We start from the raw sequence: 21,992 nt of genomic DNA on the forward strand, positions 1-21,992 counted from the left end.
GAAGAAAACATAAGGAAAAAACTCCCTGACAATAGTCTTGGCTATCACTTTTCGGATATGACCACAAAAGCACTGGCAACAAAAAAATAAACAAATGGGACTATATCAAACCAAAAATTCCACTGCACCACAAAAGAAACAATTGACCAAATTAAAAGGCAACCTACCGAATGGGAGAAAATGTTAGTAAACCATACGTATGATAAGGGGTTAATATTCATAATAGGAAGTACACAAGTCAACAGCAAAACAACAAACAACCTGATTTTTACAACTGGAAAAGATTTTAACAGATATATTCCCAAAACAGACATAGAAATAGCCAACATGTATATGAAAAGGTGCTCAACATCATTAACCACTGGGAAAATGCAAATTAAAACCACAATGAGACATCACCTCATACCTACTGAAATGGCTACTATGAGAAGACACATGATAACAAGTGTTGGTAAGGATGTGGAGAAAAGGGAACCTTTTTACACTATTGATGGGAATGTAAATTGGCACAGGCATTATGGAAAACAATATAGAAGTTCCTCAAAAAATAAAAATTAAAACTTCCATATGTTCCAGCAATCTCACATCTAGATACATACCCAAAGGAAATGAAATCAGTATCTCTAAAAGATAACTCTACTGCTATGTTCACTGCTGCATTATTCACAATAGCCAAAATATGGAAACAGCCCAAGTGTACATCAATTGATGAATGAGTATAAAAATTGTGGTACATATATGTGATAGACTGTCATTCAGCCACAGAAAGAAGGAAGTTTTGTTCATTTGCAGCAATATAGATAAACCTAATAGACATTATGGTAGGTGAAATAAGCCAGACACAGAAAGAGATACTATATAATCTCACTTACATGTAGAATCTGAAAAAAAAAAAAAGCTCATACAAGGAGAGACTAGAACAGTGGTTGTCAGAGGTTTTGAAGTGAGAGAAAAGGGGAATATGTTCATCAAAGGGTACAAATTTTCATCCATAAGATGAACACATTCTGGGTAACTAATGTACAACATGAATGGTGATTAATGTGTTAATTTGATTGTGGTAATCATTATACAATGTATATATGTATCAAATTATCATTTCACATGCTTTGAATATATTTGATCTTTGTCAATTAAATATTTATAAATTTAAAAATCTACCAAAGAAATAAATCATTTCAATTTCTGTACAATAACAAAGAACTATCTAAAATGGAAATTAAGAAATTTATCGCATTTCCATTAGAACCAAAATATAAAATATTTAGGAGTAAACTTAACCAAGGAGGTGAAAGACTTGTACACTTAAACTATAAAACATTGATGAAAGAAATTAAAGCAGATGCAAATAAATGGAAAGACTTTCTATGTTAATGGAATAGAACAATTAATATTGTTAAAATATCCACACTACCTGAAGCAATCTATAGATTCAATGCAATCTCTGTGAAAATCCCAACATCATTTTTTAAAGAAATTTTCAAAAATCCTAAAATTCATGAAGTGACATGGAGAGGGAAAAAGGTGGCAAGAAGGTTTTATTTAGGAGCGAAGAAATGTGGTTACATGCTAAAGGTTACACCCAATAGGGAGGACAAAGTTCATGTTATAGATGAGAGAAAGGAGAGTTACCAGAGTAATTGCCTTTAGTAGAGAGGAGGGGATGGAATCTGGGGCACAAGTGGAAGAGTTTACTTCTGTAGGAGCAGGAGCAGGTCACCCAGTCTCAGGAGAAGTTAAAGGAAACTTAATCACAGATGCAGGTCATATAGTGGTAGTGATGGGAGATTAAGGAATTCTCACCTGCTACCTTTCTCAGTAAAACAGGAAGCAACACAATAAACAGAGTGAGAATGGAGAAGGATTATTTGAAGATTCAGACCACTTTTTCTATATTCTATGAATATTTTTACCATGTACATAATTTATATTCATAAGTATAAATTTTGGTTATTATCAAAAATAAAATATTTTAAAACTCAGTTTTAGACTTCCTTGCATTTAGGGTTCCAGATTTTTCTGATGCTGCCCATTTAATGTACTCATATGAGATTTGAATTTGTAGTAAGCTAGTTAGGCAGGGAGGTAGTAGGAGAGTCTTCTGTTGTACTAGGGGTGATTTGATAGGTCCAGAGTGATTCTGGATCATTAACTTGATCCCAGGCACATGGCTAAAGTGGTAATGTTTTACAGACAACAGATGGCTAAGATTGTAGCAAGAACAACTTCCCTGACGACATAGGTCACCTGTGTTAGTCTGTAAGGCGTCTCTGGATGTCCAGCCTATAGTCTACTCTTCTAGACTTTCCAGAGATTTTGTGAACACCTAACTCTCGATATTAAATGATGTTTTGTTTAAAATAGCTAGAATGGTTTCTTCTCTCTGACACAAAATCCTGATTGGTCTACCAAAGGACTATCATTATTAAACTTAGAGTGAAATCCATTGGCGATAAGGTCAAACATACAGCTAAAAGTCATAAAAATTTGCTAGGATTAATAATGAAGCTCTAGAAAAAAAAAAAGTAAAGTGTTTTTGTGACCTTTTTCAATAAAAGTAATCAGCTTCCTTTTGCCACTCTCTGCTTATTTATGGAAGAAAAATTGGTAGTTTAATATCTTTCAAAGTGCACTTACAAATATAATATTTTCCTCTTAATGATATTTTTAAACTCTTTGATATCTGCATAGAATCTTGAGTTTACAGCCCTAAGTCATTTATGAACCTTCAGTAGAGGAATCACTCTTTTGCTTAAAGCCACAGAATGGCTTCTTATTGTAATAAAATTAAAACTCATATTTACTATGTAGACCATATGTTTTTGACACTACCAGTATCTCCAACTTTAAATCTAATCATTTTCACGTTAAATCACTATATTCTGGGTAACATGGACTTAATCATATTCCTCAAATATACCAAGTTCATCATCATCTTTGCGTTTTTGCACTACCTGTGCCCTCTGTCTAGAATACTATAGCCCCAAATGTTTGCATGTTTGGCTTCTTCAGTTTATCTAGATATGATCCAAAACGTCAGCTCCTCAAGGCCTTTTTTGATTATTAAACACAAATTGGTTACTCCCAATCCAGAGTCACAATTTATCATTTCACTTTTCTTTTTAGTTTTTACAGAGCAATATCTCTTTCTGAAACTATGCTGTTTATTTTCTACCTTAATGGTGGTCTATTTTTACTAGGTTATATCTCTTGTTATATCTCTTAGAGAGCAGATAGACCTTATCTGCCTCATTAATTTCTTTCTTCAGATCCTAGAATAGTCCTGACAAATGGGAGGTATTCAATGATTGCAGTGCTTGGAAATAAATCAATTTCAGATACAATTCTACACTCTATTCCCCCCCCCCTTTTTCAGGCTATGTGCTTATTAAACACCTTTTTCATGGAAGCTTTCACTTCCTGGTTGCGAAGAGTGTAAATGACAGGATTCAACAAAGGAAAAATCACTGTATGGAAGAGAGAAACCACCTTGTCAGCTGGGAAAGCCCTGAAGGGGCGCGTGTAGATGAAGATGCCAGGTCCAAACATGAAGACTATAACAATGATATGGGTGGTGCATGTGGACATGGCCTTGTTTTTCGCCTCAGAAGAAGACCCTCGTATGCGACAAAGAATGACTGCATAGGAGGCCAGAAGCCCCAGAAAGCACAGAAGTGTCATCAGGCCGCTGTTGAAGACCATCAGAAGCTCTACCACAAACGTGTTGGTGCAGGCCAGCTTGATGACCTGTGGGACATCACAGAAGAAGTTGTCCAGCTGGTTTGGGCCACAAAAAGGCAAGCGGAGGATGAAGACCACCTGGATAATGGAGTGGACAAAACCCCCAAGCCACAGAGCCAACAACATTGCATAGCAGGCTCTAGGGTTCATGACAGTTGAATAGTGCAGAGGCCGGCAGATGGCGATGTAGCGGTCAAAGGCCATCACAACAAGGAGTAATCCCTCCCCGCCTCCAAGGAAGTGTAAGAAAAAGAGCTGAGTGATGCAGCCTCTGTAGGAGATTACCTTCTTCTCAGAGAGGAAGTCCACCAACATCCTGGGAGCCACAATGAAGGAGTAGGATGCATCCAGGAAGGCCAAGTTGCCCAGAAAGAAATAGAGGGGGGCTGTGAGTCCAGGGTCTGACCTTATGGTGAAAATAATGAGAAAATTTCCAGGGAGGATGATGAAGTAGAAAATTAAAACTAGCACAAAGACCAGGAGCTGAATATCTCGAGACTGGGTCAGACCAAGGAGGATGAATTCTGTTATCACTGTTCTGTTCTTGCTTTCCATTTCCCTGGCCTGCAGTACATCAACAAGCAGAATTAATTGTTATTACTATGTCTCTGTGTCTTCCAACTAGATACTAGTTCTACTGCTAAAAAATATTTCGCACATACAGTACTTCAGCTAAAAACAACACTTCCCATCCCTCTCTTATTCTGGGTAATTACCTTAATTTCTCCAAATTTAAAATGAAAACAAAATACAGTTCTCAAAGCTACAGTTTTATTACCATTCAACCACGTGCTTCTACAGAATCATTTTCCATGTCAGGAGTCTGGCATCCTCCACGCTGGGATTCCTGCATCCTCCATGCTGGGATTCCTACATTCTTAAATCATTCAAGTTTCCTAATGGAGACACAGCCTAACTTTGAATCTCAAGGTCTTTGAGTTTTTGTGGATATACTGTGCTTGAGGCTTTGCTCTTTTCTTGGGATTAGACCCTTTTTCTCCTTGTCCACACCACCCCAAAATCTTCCTAGACATTTTCTTCCCTCAATTCCTGTGTAATTTCCAGTTCCTAGCTGGTAACTCTCTTCCTTGCCCTCTGACTAATCATCTAACGTACTTCTTATTATACTCCTTCTGGTCTGATATCCTTGTATACTCTTTTCCCAGACTGTTCACCAGAATCCCAAGCTGTAGCTCCACTTTTGACCTAACACAGACATAGTGCTCCAGCCATACTCTGTTTGAGCACCACTCCTGTGGCCACTCCACACCTGCATGCAGCTTATTTAGCACTTTTTGAGTTTCAAATACTAATAAACTCAACACATTTCTTTCTCTCTTCCCAGTATGACACCCAAGACAGAGCCTTTTAACAAACAATATGCTACAATATAAAATTTGCAAATATAAAACTTATCTCAACTCATAAAATCATAGCATAGATACACTGTAAGTACCCATAAAGATACTGTAGTCTTATTCTTCCATTTCAAAGATGAGAAAACAAAAGCTCCTGTGGTTATATTACTTAAGTTTAGAGTGAGTTTTATTTTTTGCTCTGCTTGATAAGTAATAGGATAAGGCAAGTGTATACTATTCAGTTTAAATAGATAAAGAATTTTTTAATCACAGCTTTAATGAATGAATGTTCTTCTTTTGCATTTGAATAACTAAAAATAATATTGCTAGTCTAAAATCACTCCCATATTGCTTTGATTTGTAAGTTCAACCTTGTTTAAATAAAAAGAAAACAATGTGCATTGTGAATAAAATTCATATTTAAAATTCAGATTGTTTCATGGTGTATACTCATTCCAGAAGGTGCACATAATAATCCACTGAAGTATAGAAAGAGCATAGTAATTTATCTATATTTAGTAGATGTATAGTATTTTATACATATCACAATATTTTATTCTTTTCTAAATTCACTTTTTAACATTTATAATGGATAACATATTAGTACAATGGTTGATATATACTTTATAAATAAATATGCATACATTTAAGGTTATATAGTCAAAAAATGTCTTATGGGAATAAATTTTTTAAGTTTGAAAATTGCTGGCCTACAACAAAATACAAACTATAATATGAAAGGATATTCTTCACATGATTTAACTAAGCAGTGTATTTGTTTTAAATAAGTGCTTCAGCGGCAGGGCACGGTGGCTCATGCCTATAATCCCAGTACTTTGGGAGGCCGAGGCAGGTAGATCACAAGGTCAGGATATTGAGACCATCCTGGCTAACACGGTGAAACCCCCTCTCTCTAAAAAAATACAAAAAAATTAGCCGGGCATGGTGGCGGGCACCTGTAGTCCTGGCTACTGAGGAGGCTGAGGCAGGAGAATGGTGTGAACCCGGGAGGCAGAGCTTGCAGTGAGCTGAGATTGAGCCACTGCACTCCAGCCTGGGTGGCAGAGCGAGACTCCATCTCAAAATAAATAAATAAATAAATAAATAAATAAGTGCTCTAGCACATGGGGTGCAGAAGGAAGGGAAAATCTTTGACAGAAAATGCTACTGTGACAGTACCTAGAAAAGAAAGTCTAGAAGATAGAGTATGAGGGAAGAAAGAAGAGAGAAATAACAAATCAAACAAACAAGCAAGCAAACACCAAAAGACAGTGCATCTATATAGTGTCATCTTAAGGTACATATTTTAAGAAGCATTAAAACTATCTGCTTTATGTATCCCTAGAGCAGAATAGAGTGGTTAATACAGAAATTTCTGGGTGTTACTGGCAGCCACAGGTGGAATTTATGAAAGTCATCCTTTAACACATCATCATATATACATATGCAAATACCACATGAACACACACATATGCACACAAATATGTACAAACACACACTAATTGTAATAGGAAAAAATATTTTGTAGGTCCTTCAAATGAGCTTTTCTGCCCATGTCTTAACCTTTCCCCCCTTTGCCAGCCATTTGTCTTGACATTTATTCTACTATCTACCTATACAAATATTTCCTTAAATCAATAGCCCCTTCTACAGTCGACCCTTGAACAATGCAGGAGTTAAGGGGGCAGAACCCCTGTGCAATAAAAAATTAGCATATACCTTGACTCCCTAAAAACTTAGCTTCTAATGATTACTGTTGATCAGAAGCTTTGCTGGTAATATAAACAGTTGAGTAAGAAATATTTTTATGTTTTATGTATTATATACTATATTCCTACAATAAAATAAGCTACAGAAAATAAAATATAACAAAATCATAAAGAAAGGAAGATATAAATACTATTCACTAAGTGGAAGTGGATCATCATAAAGTTCTTATCCTTGTCATCTTCCCACTGAGTAGGCTGAGGAGGGGAAGGAAGAGGAAGGGTTCGTTTTGTTGTCTCAGGGGTGGCAGAGGTGGAAGAAAATCCACATATAAGTGGACCCATGTGGTTCAAACCCATGTTTTTCTGGGATCAACTGTACTTATTCGTATGTTTTATGCATCCCACATACTCACATAGAATGAAGTATTTCTTGATGTGTTAGCATTTAACAATATCCTGGAGACTTTTGAGGATTTCTGAAGGACTTTGAAATTGAAGGTTATAAGCTCTTCCATTCTGCGTGTGTCCCAGCCTCACTGTTATTTTTCTACTGTTTCTTAACAGATGGGATTCTGTACTACTTGGCATCTTGATCAACTTTCTGCCCTGTCCCATTTCCATCTTTGAAGTATCTCTACCTTCTCTAAATGGTGGTTGGAAGAGACACAGAGACTAATCAGATGAGCCTTCCTCTAAGCAAAATAAAATAAGTTTCTACCAAAAAAAAAATCCATAAATGACGGCATCATCAGAATAAAGTGTTTTATTTTAGCCAAATTAGTAGAGAAAGTTCTGTCAAAAGTCTATACCATACCCTCCTCACTGTATCTCTAATCCTTCTTGCCATTTCAGCTAATTCACAGATTCATCAGTTTCTGGCCATGATGACACACTACAGAAATAGGGAAGATGAAGGAAAAGGGTTCACCATTTGCAGGGTGGAGACAGAGAAACATCTCCAGGCAACTCTATGTGTGCATGGCTGGAGTCTGAACTGTGGTCAGATGGGCTCCTGGAGCCAGGTGTTTAGAGATCCTATGTGCTTACTCCATCTCCTTTCTTATTTTTCTTTTTCTCTCTTTCTTTATTCATCAATAAGCGTTCATTTTCATTTTTTTTTTCTGGTCGTGATTTCTTTTCCCTGTTAATTTGTTGCCTGCTCTTTTTCCCCTCTCTGTATCTTTCTAGTTTTATTTATTTTATTCTCTTTAAATATTGCGCTTTATTATTTTTTCTTTCTTCTCCCTTAAATGTATCTATGTTTTTTCACTCCAAAATGTTTTCACTCTCTCCACTTTTCCTCTATGTTCATGGCTACTCCATTCTACCCCACACCTGTCTTGCTAATACATCTAAAAACAAACCAAAACAAAACAGAAAATCTCATTGTCATTTTCTTTCCCAACAAGACTGAGAAATATGTGTGCTTCCCACCATCTTTCATTTTAAATATTAAGTCTACAAAATGAAAATTTATAATTCACTCATGTGTATATACACATATATATACACATATATATATTGCTTGTAAGTGAAACTGATAAAAATGAGATTATTCACCTTTTCTAAAAAAAGGAAGTTAATTTCATTAGTAGCATCCTAATGAAATAAATATACTGAATAAAAAATTTCAAAAATAGGGATGTAATATTAGTAGTTAGTAATAACTTACTAACTATACAAGGTTAGTAAATTAAGTATGAAATAATAAGTTTTATATTTTCTAAAAAGTGTGAATCAGGCTGAGAACATAATAGAAAATTTAATTTATACTAATGCTGATGATGAGTATATAAAGCACTAAACAAATGTATAGATTCTTAGCCAGAAAATTTATTCATCAATCAAATGACATGGCCAGATTAAATGACCTCTAAATTCCATTTGAATGCCAGCTTTTTAGGCAATGTAATAACATAAAAGGATCCCTGGTTTGGGAATCATGTATCTGACTCTCATGCCTTGGCTTAGCAATTAACGTATTATGTGATTCTTGGAAAGTCACTTAGCTTTCAGAAGCCTGAGATTTTATCTACCAAATAGATTAATGTATTGACTCTTTGGGTCTAATGGGGGTAACATGATGATCAAATGAGGTGATGATGAGGATCAAATGAGGAATTCCTTCAAGTATGCTTCAACCAAAGTTAACCTGAAAATATTTAGATGTTAAAAGTAGTTATATTGAATGGACAGAATGCTGCTAGATCTCCTGTCAATGTCTTTGAGTAACCCCTGGGATAATGGTAGTTGCATAAATCTGAATAGTTAATAGAGACAAACTGTGGAGGGTCAGTAACGTAAAATTGCCAATGCAGCTAGTGGTTTGTATATCCAGCTTTTTTCAGTTCTACAACTTTCTGTCAAACTTCTGTGAATGAATGATAGAGCCATATGCAACAGAAGAAACTTGCATACCTGCTGAATGTGAAAATGAAGAGGTCAAGGACTTACCTCCTGCAAAATCATAAAATCTGTTAAGTTTTTCTCTGGAGCTTTTAGCCTACCATTTCTGCATCCTCCTCCCTTTTCTTCCATATTCAATAAGGAAAATGATACATATCAGTCACTTGTATGATCTTTGGATTTTAACACCAGATTTCAATTCTCTCGAGTCTATGGAAAATTATAATAGAATTAAAAGTTTTGTTCACCAGAAAAGTAATCCCAAGCATTAAATGCAGATGGAGATCTATTAGGAGAGAGAATACATAGTGCCCCACTGCTGAATTTAGACCTTAGCCTGTGGCTATTCCTGCTATTACTCTGACCTGTCTATTCAACTGCAATCTAAGATATCAGGTAAACAAGTAAAATAGTTGCAATATTTTTTCTATTGTCCCTTTCTTCTTGTTTCTTATATATATATATATGAAGAGCTCCAGAAATTTAAGCCTTCAGGGATCCTATGTTACTCTCACAAAGTAGCCATCCTCCCCCTCCAACTAAGACTAACCAATTCTGCCATTGTTCATAAATGTTGGTTGCCACATGAGGAACCTTAGATTTTAAAATCTCTCTATTGTAATGGAGAAAGTGCTTTTGAGATTTGAGACTACCATGACCCACTGAATGCTTCCAAAGGGAGTTATTAAGCAAACTATATTAGTTATCAACTAAATAAGGCAAAGAAAAATACCAGAGGTTTGCAAGAACTAAATTTTTTTAAATGTGCTACATAATGCCAAGCTGACTTACTTTCTAGTTCTAAAACAAAAATCCTATTGTGAAAAAGACAGAACCCTATTCAGAAGCATGTTTATTAGTCCAGAAGTAAATAGAAGTTTGAGAGAAGTAAATTTACATGTTATAATTAAAATTCAAAAGGAGAAAATTATTAAATAAATGATGAGAGATTATTGCTTTGTATCACAAAAACAAGCAGGGGTAGGATGAGGCAAAAAATACATATATATATATGTGTGTGTGTGTGTGTATACAGACTCCAGACTCAAATTTTTCAATTAAAGGCTTCACCAAACTGTAGAGGGTGGCTGGCAAGATGGCCAAATAAGAGCAACTCCAGTCTGCAGCTCCCAGCAAGACCAATGCAGAAGGTGGGTGACTTCTGCATTTCCAACTGAGGTACCCAGCTCATCTCATTGGGACTGGTTAGACAGTGACTGCAGCCCACTGAGGGTGAGCCAAAGCAGGGTGGAGGTGCATCACCTCACCCGGGAAGTGGAAGGGTTCAGGGAACTCCCTCCCCTGGCCAAGGGAAGCCATGAGAGACTGTGCCGAGAAGAACAGTGTATTCCAACCCAAATACTAGGCTTTTCCCAAGGTTTTCCAACCTGCAGACCAGGAGATTCCCTCGGGTGCCTACAACACCAGGGCCCTGGGTATCAAGCACAAAACTAGGCAGCCATTTGGGCAGACACTGAGGTAAATGCAGGAGTTTTTTTTCATACCCCAGCGGCACCTGGAATGCCAAGACAAAACTGTTCACTCCCCTGGAAACGGGGCTGAAGCCAGGGAGTCAAGTGCTCTATCCCAGGGGATCCCACCCCTATGAAGCCCAGCAAGCTAAGATCCACTGGCTTGAAATTCTCATTGCCAGCACAGCACTCTGAAGTCGACCTGGGACACTCGAGCTTGGTGGGGGTAGAGGGATCTGCCACTACTGAGGCTTGAGTAGGCACTTTTCCCTTCACAGTGTAAATAAAGCCACCAGGAAGTTTGAACTGGGCAGAGCCCATCGCAACCCAGAAAAGCAGCTATAGCCAGACTGCTTCTCTAGATTCCTCCTCGCTGGGCAGGGCATCTCTGAAAGAATGGCAGCATCCCCAGTCAGGTGCTTATAGATAAAACTCCCACCTCCCTGGGACAGAGAACCTGGGGGAAAGGGCGGTTGTGGGCACAGCTTCAGCAGACTTAAATGTTCCTGCCTGCCAGCTCTGAAGAGAGCAGCAGATCTTCCAGCAAAGCGCTTGAACTCTGCTAAGGGACAGACTGCCTCCTCAAGTGGCTCCCTGATGCCTGTGCCTCCTGACTGGGAGACACCTCCCAGCAGGAGTCGACAGACACCTCATACAGGAGAGCTCCAGTTGGCATCTGGCTGGTGCTCCTCTGGGACAAAGCTTCCAGAAGAAGGAACAGACAGTAATCTTTGCTGTTCTGCAGCATCTACTGATGATACCCAGGCAAACAGTGTCTGGAGTGGACCTCCAGCAAACTCCAGCAGACCTACAGCTGAGAGGCCTGACTGTTAGATGGAAAACTAACAAACAGGAAGAAATAGCATCAACATCAACAAAAAGGACATCCACCCAAAAACTCCATCTGAAGGTCACCAACATCAAAGAACAAAGTTAGATAGGTCCACAAAGATGAGGAAAAAACCAGAGCAAAAAGGCTGAAAATTCCAAAAACCAGAACACTTCTTCTCCTCCAAAGGATCACAACTCCTTGCCAGCAAGAGAACAAAACTGGATGGAGAATGAGTTTGACAAGTTGATAGAAGCAGGCTTCCAAAGATGGGTAGTAACAAACTCCTCTGAGATAAAGGAGCATGTTATAACCCAACACAAGGAAGCTAAGAACCTTGAAAAAGGTTACAGGAATTGATAACTAGAATCACCACTTTAGAAAAGAACATAAATAACCTGATGGAGCTGAAAAACACAGCATGAGAACTTCATGAAGCATACACAAGTATCAATAGCCAATTGAGCAGAAGAAAGGATATCAGAGATTGAAGATCAACTTAATGAAATAAAGCATGAAGACAAGATTGGAGAAAAAAGATTGAAAAGGAATGAACAAATCCTCCCAGAAATATGGGACTATGTGAAAAGACCAAACCTGATTGGTGTACCTGAAAGTGACGGGGAGAATGGAACCAAGTCAAAAAACACTCTTCAGGATATTATCCAGGAGAACTTCCCCACCCTAGCAAGACAGGCCAACATTCAAATTCAGGAAATACAGAGAGCACCACAAAGATACTCCTCGAAAGGGCAACCCCAAGACATGTAATCATCAGATTCACCAAGGTTGAATGAAGGAAAAAATGTTAGGGTCAGCCAGAAAGAGAGGTCAAGTAGTTACCCACAAAGGGAAGCCTATCAGACTAACAGTGGATCTCTCTGCATAAACCCTACAAACCAGAAAGAAGTGGAGGCCTATATTCAACATTCTTAAAAAAAAAAAATTTCAAACCAGAATTTAATATCCAGCCAAACTAAGCTTCATAAGCAAAGGGGAAATAAAATCCTTTACAGATAAGAAAATGCTAAGAGATTTTTGTCACCACCAGGCCCGCCTTACAAGAGCTCCAGAAGGAAGCACTAAATATGGAAAGAAAAACCAGTACCAGCCACTGCAAAAACATACCAAATATTATGAAGAAACTGCATCAACTAACGGGCAAAATAACCAGCTAACATCATAATGACAGGATCAAATTCACACATAACAATGTTAACCTTAAATGTAAATGGGTTAAGTCCCCAATTAGAATACACAGACTGGCACATTGGATAGTGACTGAAGACCCATTGGTGTGCTGTATTCAGGCGACCCATCTCACATGCAAAGACACACATAGGCTCAAAATGAAGGGATGGCAGAGGATTTACCAAGCAAATTGAAAGCCAAAAAAAAGCAGGGGTTGCAATCCTAGTCTCTGATAAAACAGACTTTAAACTATCAAAGATCAAAAAAGACAAAGAAGGGCATTACATAATGGTAAAGGGGTCAATACAACAAGAAAAGCTAACTATCCAAAATATGTATGCACCTAATACAGGAGCACCTATATCCATAAAGCAAGTCCTTAGAGACATGCAAAAAGACTTACATTCCCACACAATAATAGTGGGAGACTTTAACACCCCCGTCAATATTAGACAGATCAATGAGACAGAAAATTAACAAGGATATTCAGGACCTGAACTCAGCTCTGGACCAAGTGAATCTAATGGACTTCTACAAAACTCTCCACCCCAAATCAACAGAATATACATTCTTCTCAGCACCATATCACACTTATTATAAAATTGACCACATAATTGGAAGTAAAACACTCCTCAGCAAATGCAAAAGAACAGAAATCATAACAAATAGTCTCCCAGACCACAGTGCAATCAAATTAGAACTCAGGATTAAGAAACTCACTCAAAGCCACAAAACTATGTGGAAACTGAACAGCCTGCTCCTGAATGACTACTGGGTAAATAACAAAATTTAGGCAGAAATAAATAAGTTCTTTGAAACCAATGAGAACAAAGATACAATGTACCAGAATCTCTGGGACACAGCTAATGCAGTATTTACAGGAAACTTTATAGCACTAAATGCCAACAGCTTAAAGCAGGAAAGATCTAAAATCGACACCCTAACATTACAATTAAAAGAACTAGGGAAGGAAGAGCAGACAAATTCAAAACCTAGCAGAAGACAAAAAATTACTAAGATCAGCGTAGAACTGAAGGAGATACAGACACAAAAAACCCTTCAAAAAATCAATGAATCCAGGAGCTGGTTTTTCGAAAATGTTAACAAATAAATAGACCACTAGCCAGACTAATAAAGAAGAAAAGAGAGAAGAATCAAATAGACACAACAAAAAAAAATAGTAAAGGGGATATCACCACTGATCCCACAGAAATACAAACTACCATCAGAGAATACTGCGAACACCTCTACACAAATAAACTAGAAAATCTACAAGAAATGGATAAATCCCTGGGCACATACACCCTCCCAAGACTGAACCAGGAAGAAGTCGAATCCCTGAATAGACAAATAACAAGTTCTGAAATCAAGACAGTAATTAATAGCCTACCAACCAAAGACAATCCAGGACCAGACAGATTCATAGCCAAATTCTACCAGAGGTACAAGGAGGAGCTGGTACCATTCCTTCTGAAATTATTCCAAACAATAAAAAAAGAGGGACTCCTCCCTAACTCATTTTACGAGGCCAGCATCATCCCGATACCAAAACCTGGCAGAGACACAACAAAACAAAAAAAAAAAAGAAAATTTCAAGCCAATATCCCTGAAGAGCACCGATGCAAAAATCCTCAATAAAATACTGGCAAACCAAATCCAGCAGCACATCAAAAAGCTTATCCACCATGATCGAGTCAGCTTCATCCCTGGGATGCAACACTGGTTCAACATACCCAATCAGTAGATGTAATCTTTCACATAAACAGAACCAAAGACAAACACCACATGATTATCTCAATAGATACAGAAAGGCCTTCAATAAAATTCACCCCTTCATGCTAAAAACTCTCGATAAACTAAGTATTGATGGAATGTATCTCAAAATAATAAGAGCTATTTATGACACACCCACAGCCAATATCATACCGAATGGGCAAAAGCTGGAAGCATTCTCTTTGAAAACCAGCACAAGACAAGGATGCCCTTTCTCACCACTCTTATTCAACACAGTATTGGCAGTTCTGGCCAGGGAAATCAGGGAAGGGAAAGAAAAAAAGGGTATTCAAATAGGAAGACAGGGAGGTAAATTGTCAAAGTTTACAGATGACATGACTGCACATTTAGAAAACCCCATCATCTTAGCCCAAAATCTCCTTAAGTTGTTAAGCAACTTCAGCAAAGTCTTGGGATACAAAATCATTGTGCAAAAATTACCAACATTCCTATACACCATTAATAGACAAACAGCCAAATCATGAGTGAACTCCCATTCACAATTGCTTCAAAGAGAATAAAATACCTAGGAATACAATTAGCAAGGGATATGAAGGACCTCTTCAAGCAGAATTACAAACCACAGCTCAAGGAAATAAGAGAGGACACAGACAAATGGAAAAACATTCCGTGTTCATGGATAGGAAGAATCAATATCATGAAAATGGCCATACTGCCCAAAGTAATTTATAGATTCAATGCTATCCCCATCAAGCTACCATTGACTTTCTTCACAGAATTAGAAAAAAATACTTTAAATTTCATATGGAACCAAAAAAGAGCCTGTATAGTCAAGACAATCCTAAGCAAAAAGAACAAAGCTGGAGGCATCACACTACATGACTTCAAACTATACTACAAGGCCACAGTAACCAAAACAGCATGGTACTGTTACCAAAACAGATATATAGACGAATGGAACAGAAAAGAGACCTTAGAAATAATGTCACACAACTACAACCATCTGAACTTTAACAAGCCTGAAAAACAACTCATCAGAGTGAACAGTCAATCTACGGAATGAGAGGAAATTTTTGCAATCTATCCATCTGACAAAGGGCTAATATCAAGCATCTACAAGGAACTTAAACAAATTTACGAGAAAAAATAACAAACAATCCCATCAAAAAGTGAACAAAGGATATGAACAGACACTTCTCAAAAGAAGACATTTATGTGGCCAACAAACATATGAAAAAAAAGCTCATCCTCACTGGTCATTAAGAGAAATGCAAATCAAAACCACAGTGAGATATCATCTCATGCCAGTTAGTATGGTGATCATTAAAAGGTCAGGAAACAACAGATGCTGGAGAGGATGTGGAGAAATAGGAATGCTTCTACACTGTTGGTGGAAGTGTCAATTAGTTCAACCATTGTGGAAGACAGTGTGGCAATTCCTCAAGGATGTAGAACCAGAAATACCATTTGACCCAGCAATCCCATTACTGGGTATATATCCAAAGAATTATAAAATCTTTCTACTATAAAGACACATGCACATGTATATTTATTGCAGCACGGTTGACAATAGCAAAGACTTGGAACCAACCCAAATGCCCACCAATCATAGACTGGATAAAGAAAATGTATCACATATACATTGTGGAATACTATGCAGCCATAAAAAAGGATGAGTTCATGTCATTTGCAGGGACATGGATAAAGCTGGAAACCATCATTCTCACCAAACTAACACAGGAACAGAAAACCAGACACCACATGTTCTCACTCATAAGTGAGAGTTGAACAATGAGAATACAGGGACACAGGGAGGGGAACATCCCGTACGGGGGCCTGTCATGGAGTGGAGGGCTAGGGGGAGGATAGTATTAGGAGAAATACCTAATGCACGTGATAGGTTGATGGGTGCAGCAAACCACCATGGCACGTGTATACGAATGTAACAAACCTGCACATTCTACACATGTATCCCAGAACTTAGAGTATAATTTTTAAAAAAGGCTTCACCAATATTATTTATTTTCCCTGTTGCCTCAAGTACATAGCTCAACACGGCAGTTGCTAATCCTGCCTTTGCTTAAAATTTGGTATTTTGTTTATCACAAATTTTAAAATTAATTTTGATTTCTCAAAATATTGATTAAAATGTTGATTCTACTATTGAGTTTTTGGGGATGCCTTTAAATTTTGCATGCAAGATAAGCACCTTACTCAGTTGTAGGATGTTGCCGGTGATAAGGACATTAGCAAAGGAAATATTAAAAAGCTCATGAATACTGTTACATAATTCTTCTTAGAAAAAATAGTTTCTTGGTATAGGATAGAACAATTGCTAAAGGGAAGGTGACTGCCTAAAAAAGGATGAAAAGATGTGTCATTATCTTTGTATTTGTCATTTGTTCCCTTTCACTCTGCTCAACTAAAACAAGGATGAAAATCATTTTTCCATTAAAGATTAATTTTAAAAATTGAGTCAGAAAAATTAAATGCAAATTAATTTTACTAATTTTTTTTTAATTATTTTAATCTTTTCTTTTGCTTTAAAGAAAACACTGAGTTTATGGTCACTTTACAAGTGAAATAACACAGATTTTGGGGTAAAAATCATAATTTATCACCAAATATATTTGTTCTAATTTATTTCACAGTTCAAAAACAAAGAGTAGAAGAGTAGAAAAAGGAAAGAAGAAAGGAGAAAGAGAGAAGTACAGAAAAAGTTACAATAATCAAAATAAAGATCAAGAGAAAAGGGAAAAGAAAGACTAGCAAAGAAATAAATGGAAAGACAGTCATATTGAGAGGTGACAACATGCTAGCAGACCTCGCTCTCGGTGCCTCCTCTGCCTCCGCCTCCACTCTGGCAGCACTTGAGGAGCCCTTCAGCCCACCACTGCACCGTGGCAGCCCCACTCTGGGCTGGCCGAGGTCGGAGCTGGCTCCCTCTGCTTGCCAGGAGGTGTGGAGAGAGAGGCGCAGGCGGGAACCGGGGCGCGCCGCGCTCACAGGCCAGGGCGAGTTCCGGGTGGGCGCCGCTCAGGGGGTCCCGCACTCGGAGTCCGGGCAGTGAGGAGCTTCGCACTCAGATCAGCAGCTGCCCAGGGTGGGCCAGGTCCCCAGCACTGCCAGCCCGCCCTTTGCGGCGCTCGAATTCTCGTGGGGCCTCAGCCGCCTCCCCGCGGGGCAGGGCTTGGGACCTGCAGCCAGCCATGCCGGAGCCGCACCCCCCTCCATGGGCTCCCACGCAGCCCAAGTCTCCCTGACAGGCACCCGGTCCCATCGGCCTGCTGACGGCTGAGGAGTGTGGGCCCCTGGTATGGGACTGAGGGCAGCTCTGCCCATGGCCCCACCTTGGCATCCACCAGGCAAAGCAAGCTAGGCTCCTGAGTTGGTTGGGGATTGGAGAACTTTTATGTCTAGCTGGAGGATTGTAAACACACCAATCAGCACTCTGTATCTAGCTAATCCAGTGGGGACTTGGAGAACTTTTCTAACACTCTGTGTCTAGCTACAGGATTGTAAATGCACCAATCAGCACTCTGTGTCTAGCTCAGGGATTGTAAATGCACCAATCAGCACCCTGTCAAAATGGACCAATGAGCTCTCTGTAAAATGGACTAATCAGCTCTCTGTAAAATGGACTAATTAGCATGTGGGTGGGGTCAGATAAGGGAATAAAAGCAGGCTGGCTGAGCCAGCAGCGGCAACCTGTTCTGGTCGCTTTGCACACTGCCCAGGCTTTGTTTCTGCCATATTTGCAATGAATCTTGCTGCTGCTGACTCTTTGGGTCCGTGTGGCCTTTATAAGCTGTAACACTCACCGAGAAGGTCTACAGCTTCACTCATGAAGCCAGCGAGACCACGAACTCACCGGGAAGAAGGAACAACTCCAGACGCGTTGCCTTTAAGAGCTGTAACACACACTGCGAAGGTCTGCAGCTTCATTCCCATCAGCGAGACCATGAACCTACCAGAAGGAAGAAACTGCGGACACAGCTGAACAGCTGAAGGAACAAACTCCAGACACACCATCTTTAAGAACTGTTAACACTCACCGCGAGGGTCGACGGCTTCATTCTTGAGGTCAGCGAGACGAAGAACCCACTAATTTCAGACACAGTATGATTGGAAAAAAAAAAAGAAAAAAAAAAAAAACGTAAAAAGGCAGAGAGATACTAGTCCACCAGAAGAGCAAGACCATTCAGAGGCAAAACTCCTTATCAAATGAATTCAGAAGTAATTAGACATCCTTGTTATGTAAAAGCGGCCTCTGGTATCAAATTTCTTTTCCAAAAATACTTGTGAGTAAGTAGAATTTCTATACATCTCTGGAATGCATGTATTCTAAACTCATTGTGCAAACATTGCTGACATCAAGGCACCAAAATGTCTGTAAATGTAATCCTTTACCATGACTTATGTTGCTAATATGGTTCAGTTACCCTTGAGCTCCCACTTTAAGGTCCATAAATACCCTAAGGAAAAATCTACTGCAGTGGTGTACTCAGTCCTCTTTTGCTGAGGCACCCTGCTGCACTCCTCTGCAGCATTCTTTCCATCTAATACAACTTTTCTTTTCAAATCTATACAGTTGTTGGTAAATTCTTAATAACCATAAGCCAATCACACTCCACTGCCTGGGCTCTGACAGCTCACATGGCAGTCCATATAAATACACAGTCTGCAAATCCATGTAACCACAAAAAGAAAACGATAAAGAGAGCTACATAGAGGAAAATAGAGAAAGGAAGGAAAAATGCATGAGGTTAGATACATTCTTAAGTGGAATAACAGCCGCATCTTGGAGTAGTTTAATCTTGCCACCAAAACTTTTAAAAATGTGTTTATTTTCATAATTGTGTATATAATCCAGGATCTTACCCCTTAATATTCATTCTAATACATAAGATAGAATTAATCTGAAGACCTAAAATAGTCCTCGAAGTGGAGACTTTTTAACCCTTCTAGGAAAGTTTTATCACCTTGGGTAGATTTTTTCCTCCAGATAATCTTGAATTAATTTTACAATGAAAAGTATTACAAGTATTACTGGTATTTTATTAAATTGTATTCAATTTATGCGTTGACATGTATATATTCAATAACATTATTTTTATCCAAAAGAGTTTGTCTCTGAATTTATTCATTTTTTCCTCAAAAAATATTACCACTTTTGCAAGTTGTTTATTCTCTGTCATTCTCTCTCAGTAATGGCAATAAGTTGTAGAGTTTGTCTCTTTGTGTAATCTTTCTCAGAAGTTTTGTTCACTTTTTAAAATTGTTTTTTCTTTATTTTTATCTCACAGTGTTAATTCAAAGAACCAGTCTTTGAGCTCAGAGATATCTTCCTTAGCTTGGTCTATTCTGCTGTTAATACTTCCAACTGTATTATGAAGTTCTTCTAGTGAATTTTTAACTCTAGAGTTTCAGTTTGGTTCTTAAGGTGGCTATTTTGTCTTTCAGCTCTTTTATCATTTTACTGGATTCCACAATTGGATTTCAAATATGTCCTGAATCTCAATGAGCTTCCATGACATCCAGATCCTGAGTTCTATGTCTGTCATTTCAGTAATTTCCTATGGGTTAGGAATCATTGCTGGGAAACGCACAATCAAACCTTGAGTGACCTTGAATGTAAATGGGTTAAATGCCTCAATTAAAAGGTATAAAGTGGCAAGTTGGATAAAGAAGCAAGACCCAACTGTGTTCTCTCTACAAGAGACCAATCTCACATGCAGTGACATCCAGGGGTTCAAAATAAAGGGATAGAGAAAAATAGACCAAGCAAAAAGAAAACAGAGAAAAGCAAGTGGTCTGATTCTAATTTCAGACAAAACAGATTGTAAACTGATAACAATCGAAAAAGACAAAGAAGGGACAAAGAGTTAAACTCAACAAGAAGACTTAACAATCCTAAGAATATATACATCCAACACAGAAGTACCCAGACTTATAAAGGAAGTTCTTAGAGACCTTTGAAGAGACTCTGATAATGACACAATACTACTGGGAGACTTCAACACCCCACTGACAGTAGTAAGAGCATTGAGACAGAAAATGAACAAAGAGATTCAGGACTGAGTTCAACATTTGACAAAATGGTCCTAACAGACGTCTACAGTACTCTCCACCCAAAAACATTACAATATACATTCTTCTCATCTGCATATGGCATATACTCTAAAATCAACCACAAGATCGATCATAAAACAATTTTTGGCAAATTCAAAAAATCCAAAATCATACAAACTACACTTTCTCAGATCACAATGCAATAAATATTGAAATCAATACAATAAAATACATCAAAAGCATACGTGAAAATGAACAAACCTTATTCTGAATGACTTTTGGGTGAACAACAAAATTCAGGCAGAAGTCAAGAAATTCTTTGAAACTAATGAGAACAAACAATCTACATATCAAAATCTCTGGCACACAGATAAAGCAGTATTAAGAGGAAAGTTTATATCAATAAAAGGAAAAAAAAACCCCTACATCAAAAGGTTGGAAAGATTTCAAATTAACATCCTAACATCACACCAAGAGGAACTAGAGAAACAAGAGCAAATCAGTACCAAAGCTAGCAAGAGAGAGGAAATAACTGAAATCAGAGCTGAACTGAAAGAAATTGAGATGCAAAAACCCATACCAAAGATTGACAAATCCAGGTTTTGTTTCTTCAAAATAACAAATCAGATTGATAGAGCACTAGCTAGACTAATAAAGCAAAAAAGAGAGGAGATAATGACAAAGGGAACATTACCACCAACCCCAAATAAATTTTTTTAAAAAAACCCTCAGAGACTACTGTGAACAACTCTATGCACACAAACTAGAAGAAATGAGTAAATTATTAGAAACATACAACCTCCTAAGATTGAAGTAGGAAGAAATTGAAACCCTGAACAGACTAATAACAAGTTTCAAGATTGTGTTAGTAATAAAAAGCCTACCAACCAGCAAAAGCCCAGGACCAGAAGGATTCACAGCTGAGTTCTACCAGATGCACGAAGAAGAGCTGGTACCTTTCCTACTGAAACTATGCTGAAAATTTGAGGAGGAAGGACTCCTCCCTAATTTATTCTATGAGGCCAACATCATTCTGATACCAAAACCTGGCAGAGACACAACAAAAAAGAAAACTCGCAAAAAAAGAAAATAACTAGCAAGTTGAATCCAACAGCACATTAAAACTCTAATCCACCACAATCAAGTAGGCTTTATCCCTGGAACGCAAGATTGGTTCAACATATGCAAATTAGTAAATGTGATTCACTACATAAACAGAACTAAAAACAAAAATCATCTAATCTTCAACAAGGCTGACAAAAACAAGCAATGGGAAAAGCACTCCCTATTCAATAAATGGTGCTGAGATAACTAGGTTTTCAGTTTCATATGCAAAAAACTGAAACTGAACCCCTCCCTTATAGCATATATGAAAATCAATCCCACATGGATTAAAGACTTAAATGTGAAACCTGGAAGATAACCTAGGAAATTTCATTCTCAGCATAGCCCCTAACAAAGATTTCATGACAAAGGTGAC

At 38.1% G+C, this 21,992-nt stretch overlaps 1 protein-coding gene across 1 annotated transcript; it reads right to left on the reverse strand.

Annotated features, from left to right (window-relative positions):
- Positions 1-3,371: 3,371 nt before the first annotated feature.
- LOC105536711 (olfactory receptor 4N2) lies at positions 3,372-21,475 on the reverse strand. Its single transcript, XM_011976141.1, has 2 exons — positions 21,401-21,475; positions 3,372-4,305 (listed from the first exon to the last, which is right to left on the reverse strand). The coding sequence occupies exon 2, from the start codon at positions 4,294-4,296 to the stop codon at positions 3,373-3,375; it is 924 nt and encodes a 307-aa protein (XP_011831531.1). The 5' UTR covers positions 4,297-4,305; positions 21,401-21,475; the 3' UTR covers position 3,372.
- Positions 21,476-21,992: the final 517 nt, after the last annotated feature.

Source organism: Mandrillus leucophaeus, unplaced genomic scaffold (genome assembly GCF_000951045.1).
Source record: "Mandrillus leucophaeus isolate KB7577 unplaced genomic scaffold, Mleu.le_1.0 Scaffold163, whole genome shotgun sequence".
NCBI classification, from domain to species: Eukaryota; Metazoa; Chordata; class Mammalia; order Primates; family Cercopithecidae; genus Mandrillus; species Mandrillus leucophaeus.

Bases quoted from the DNA above. Each gene is read 5' to 3' on its own strand.
- LOC105536711 (XM_011976141.1), bottom strand. From the start codon at position 4,296: ATGGAAAGCAAGAACAGAACAGTGATAACAGAATTCATCCTCCTTGGT.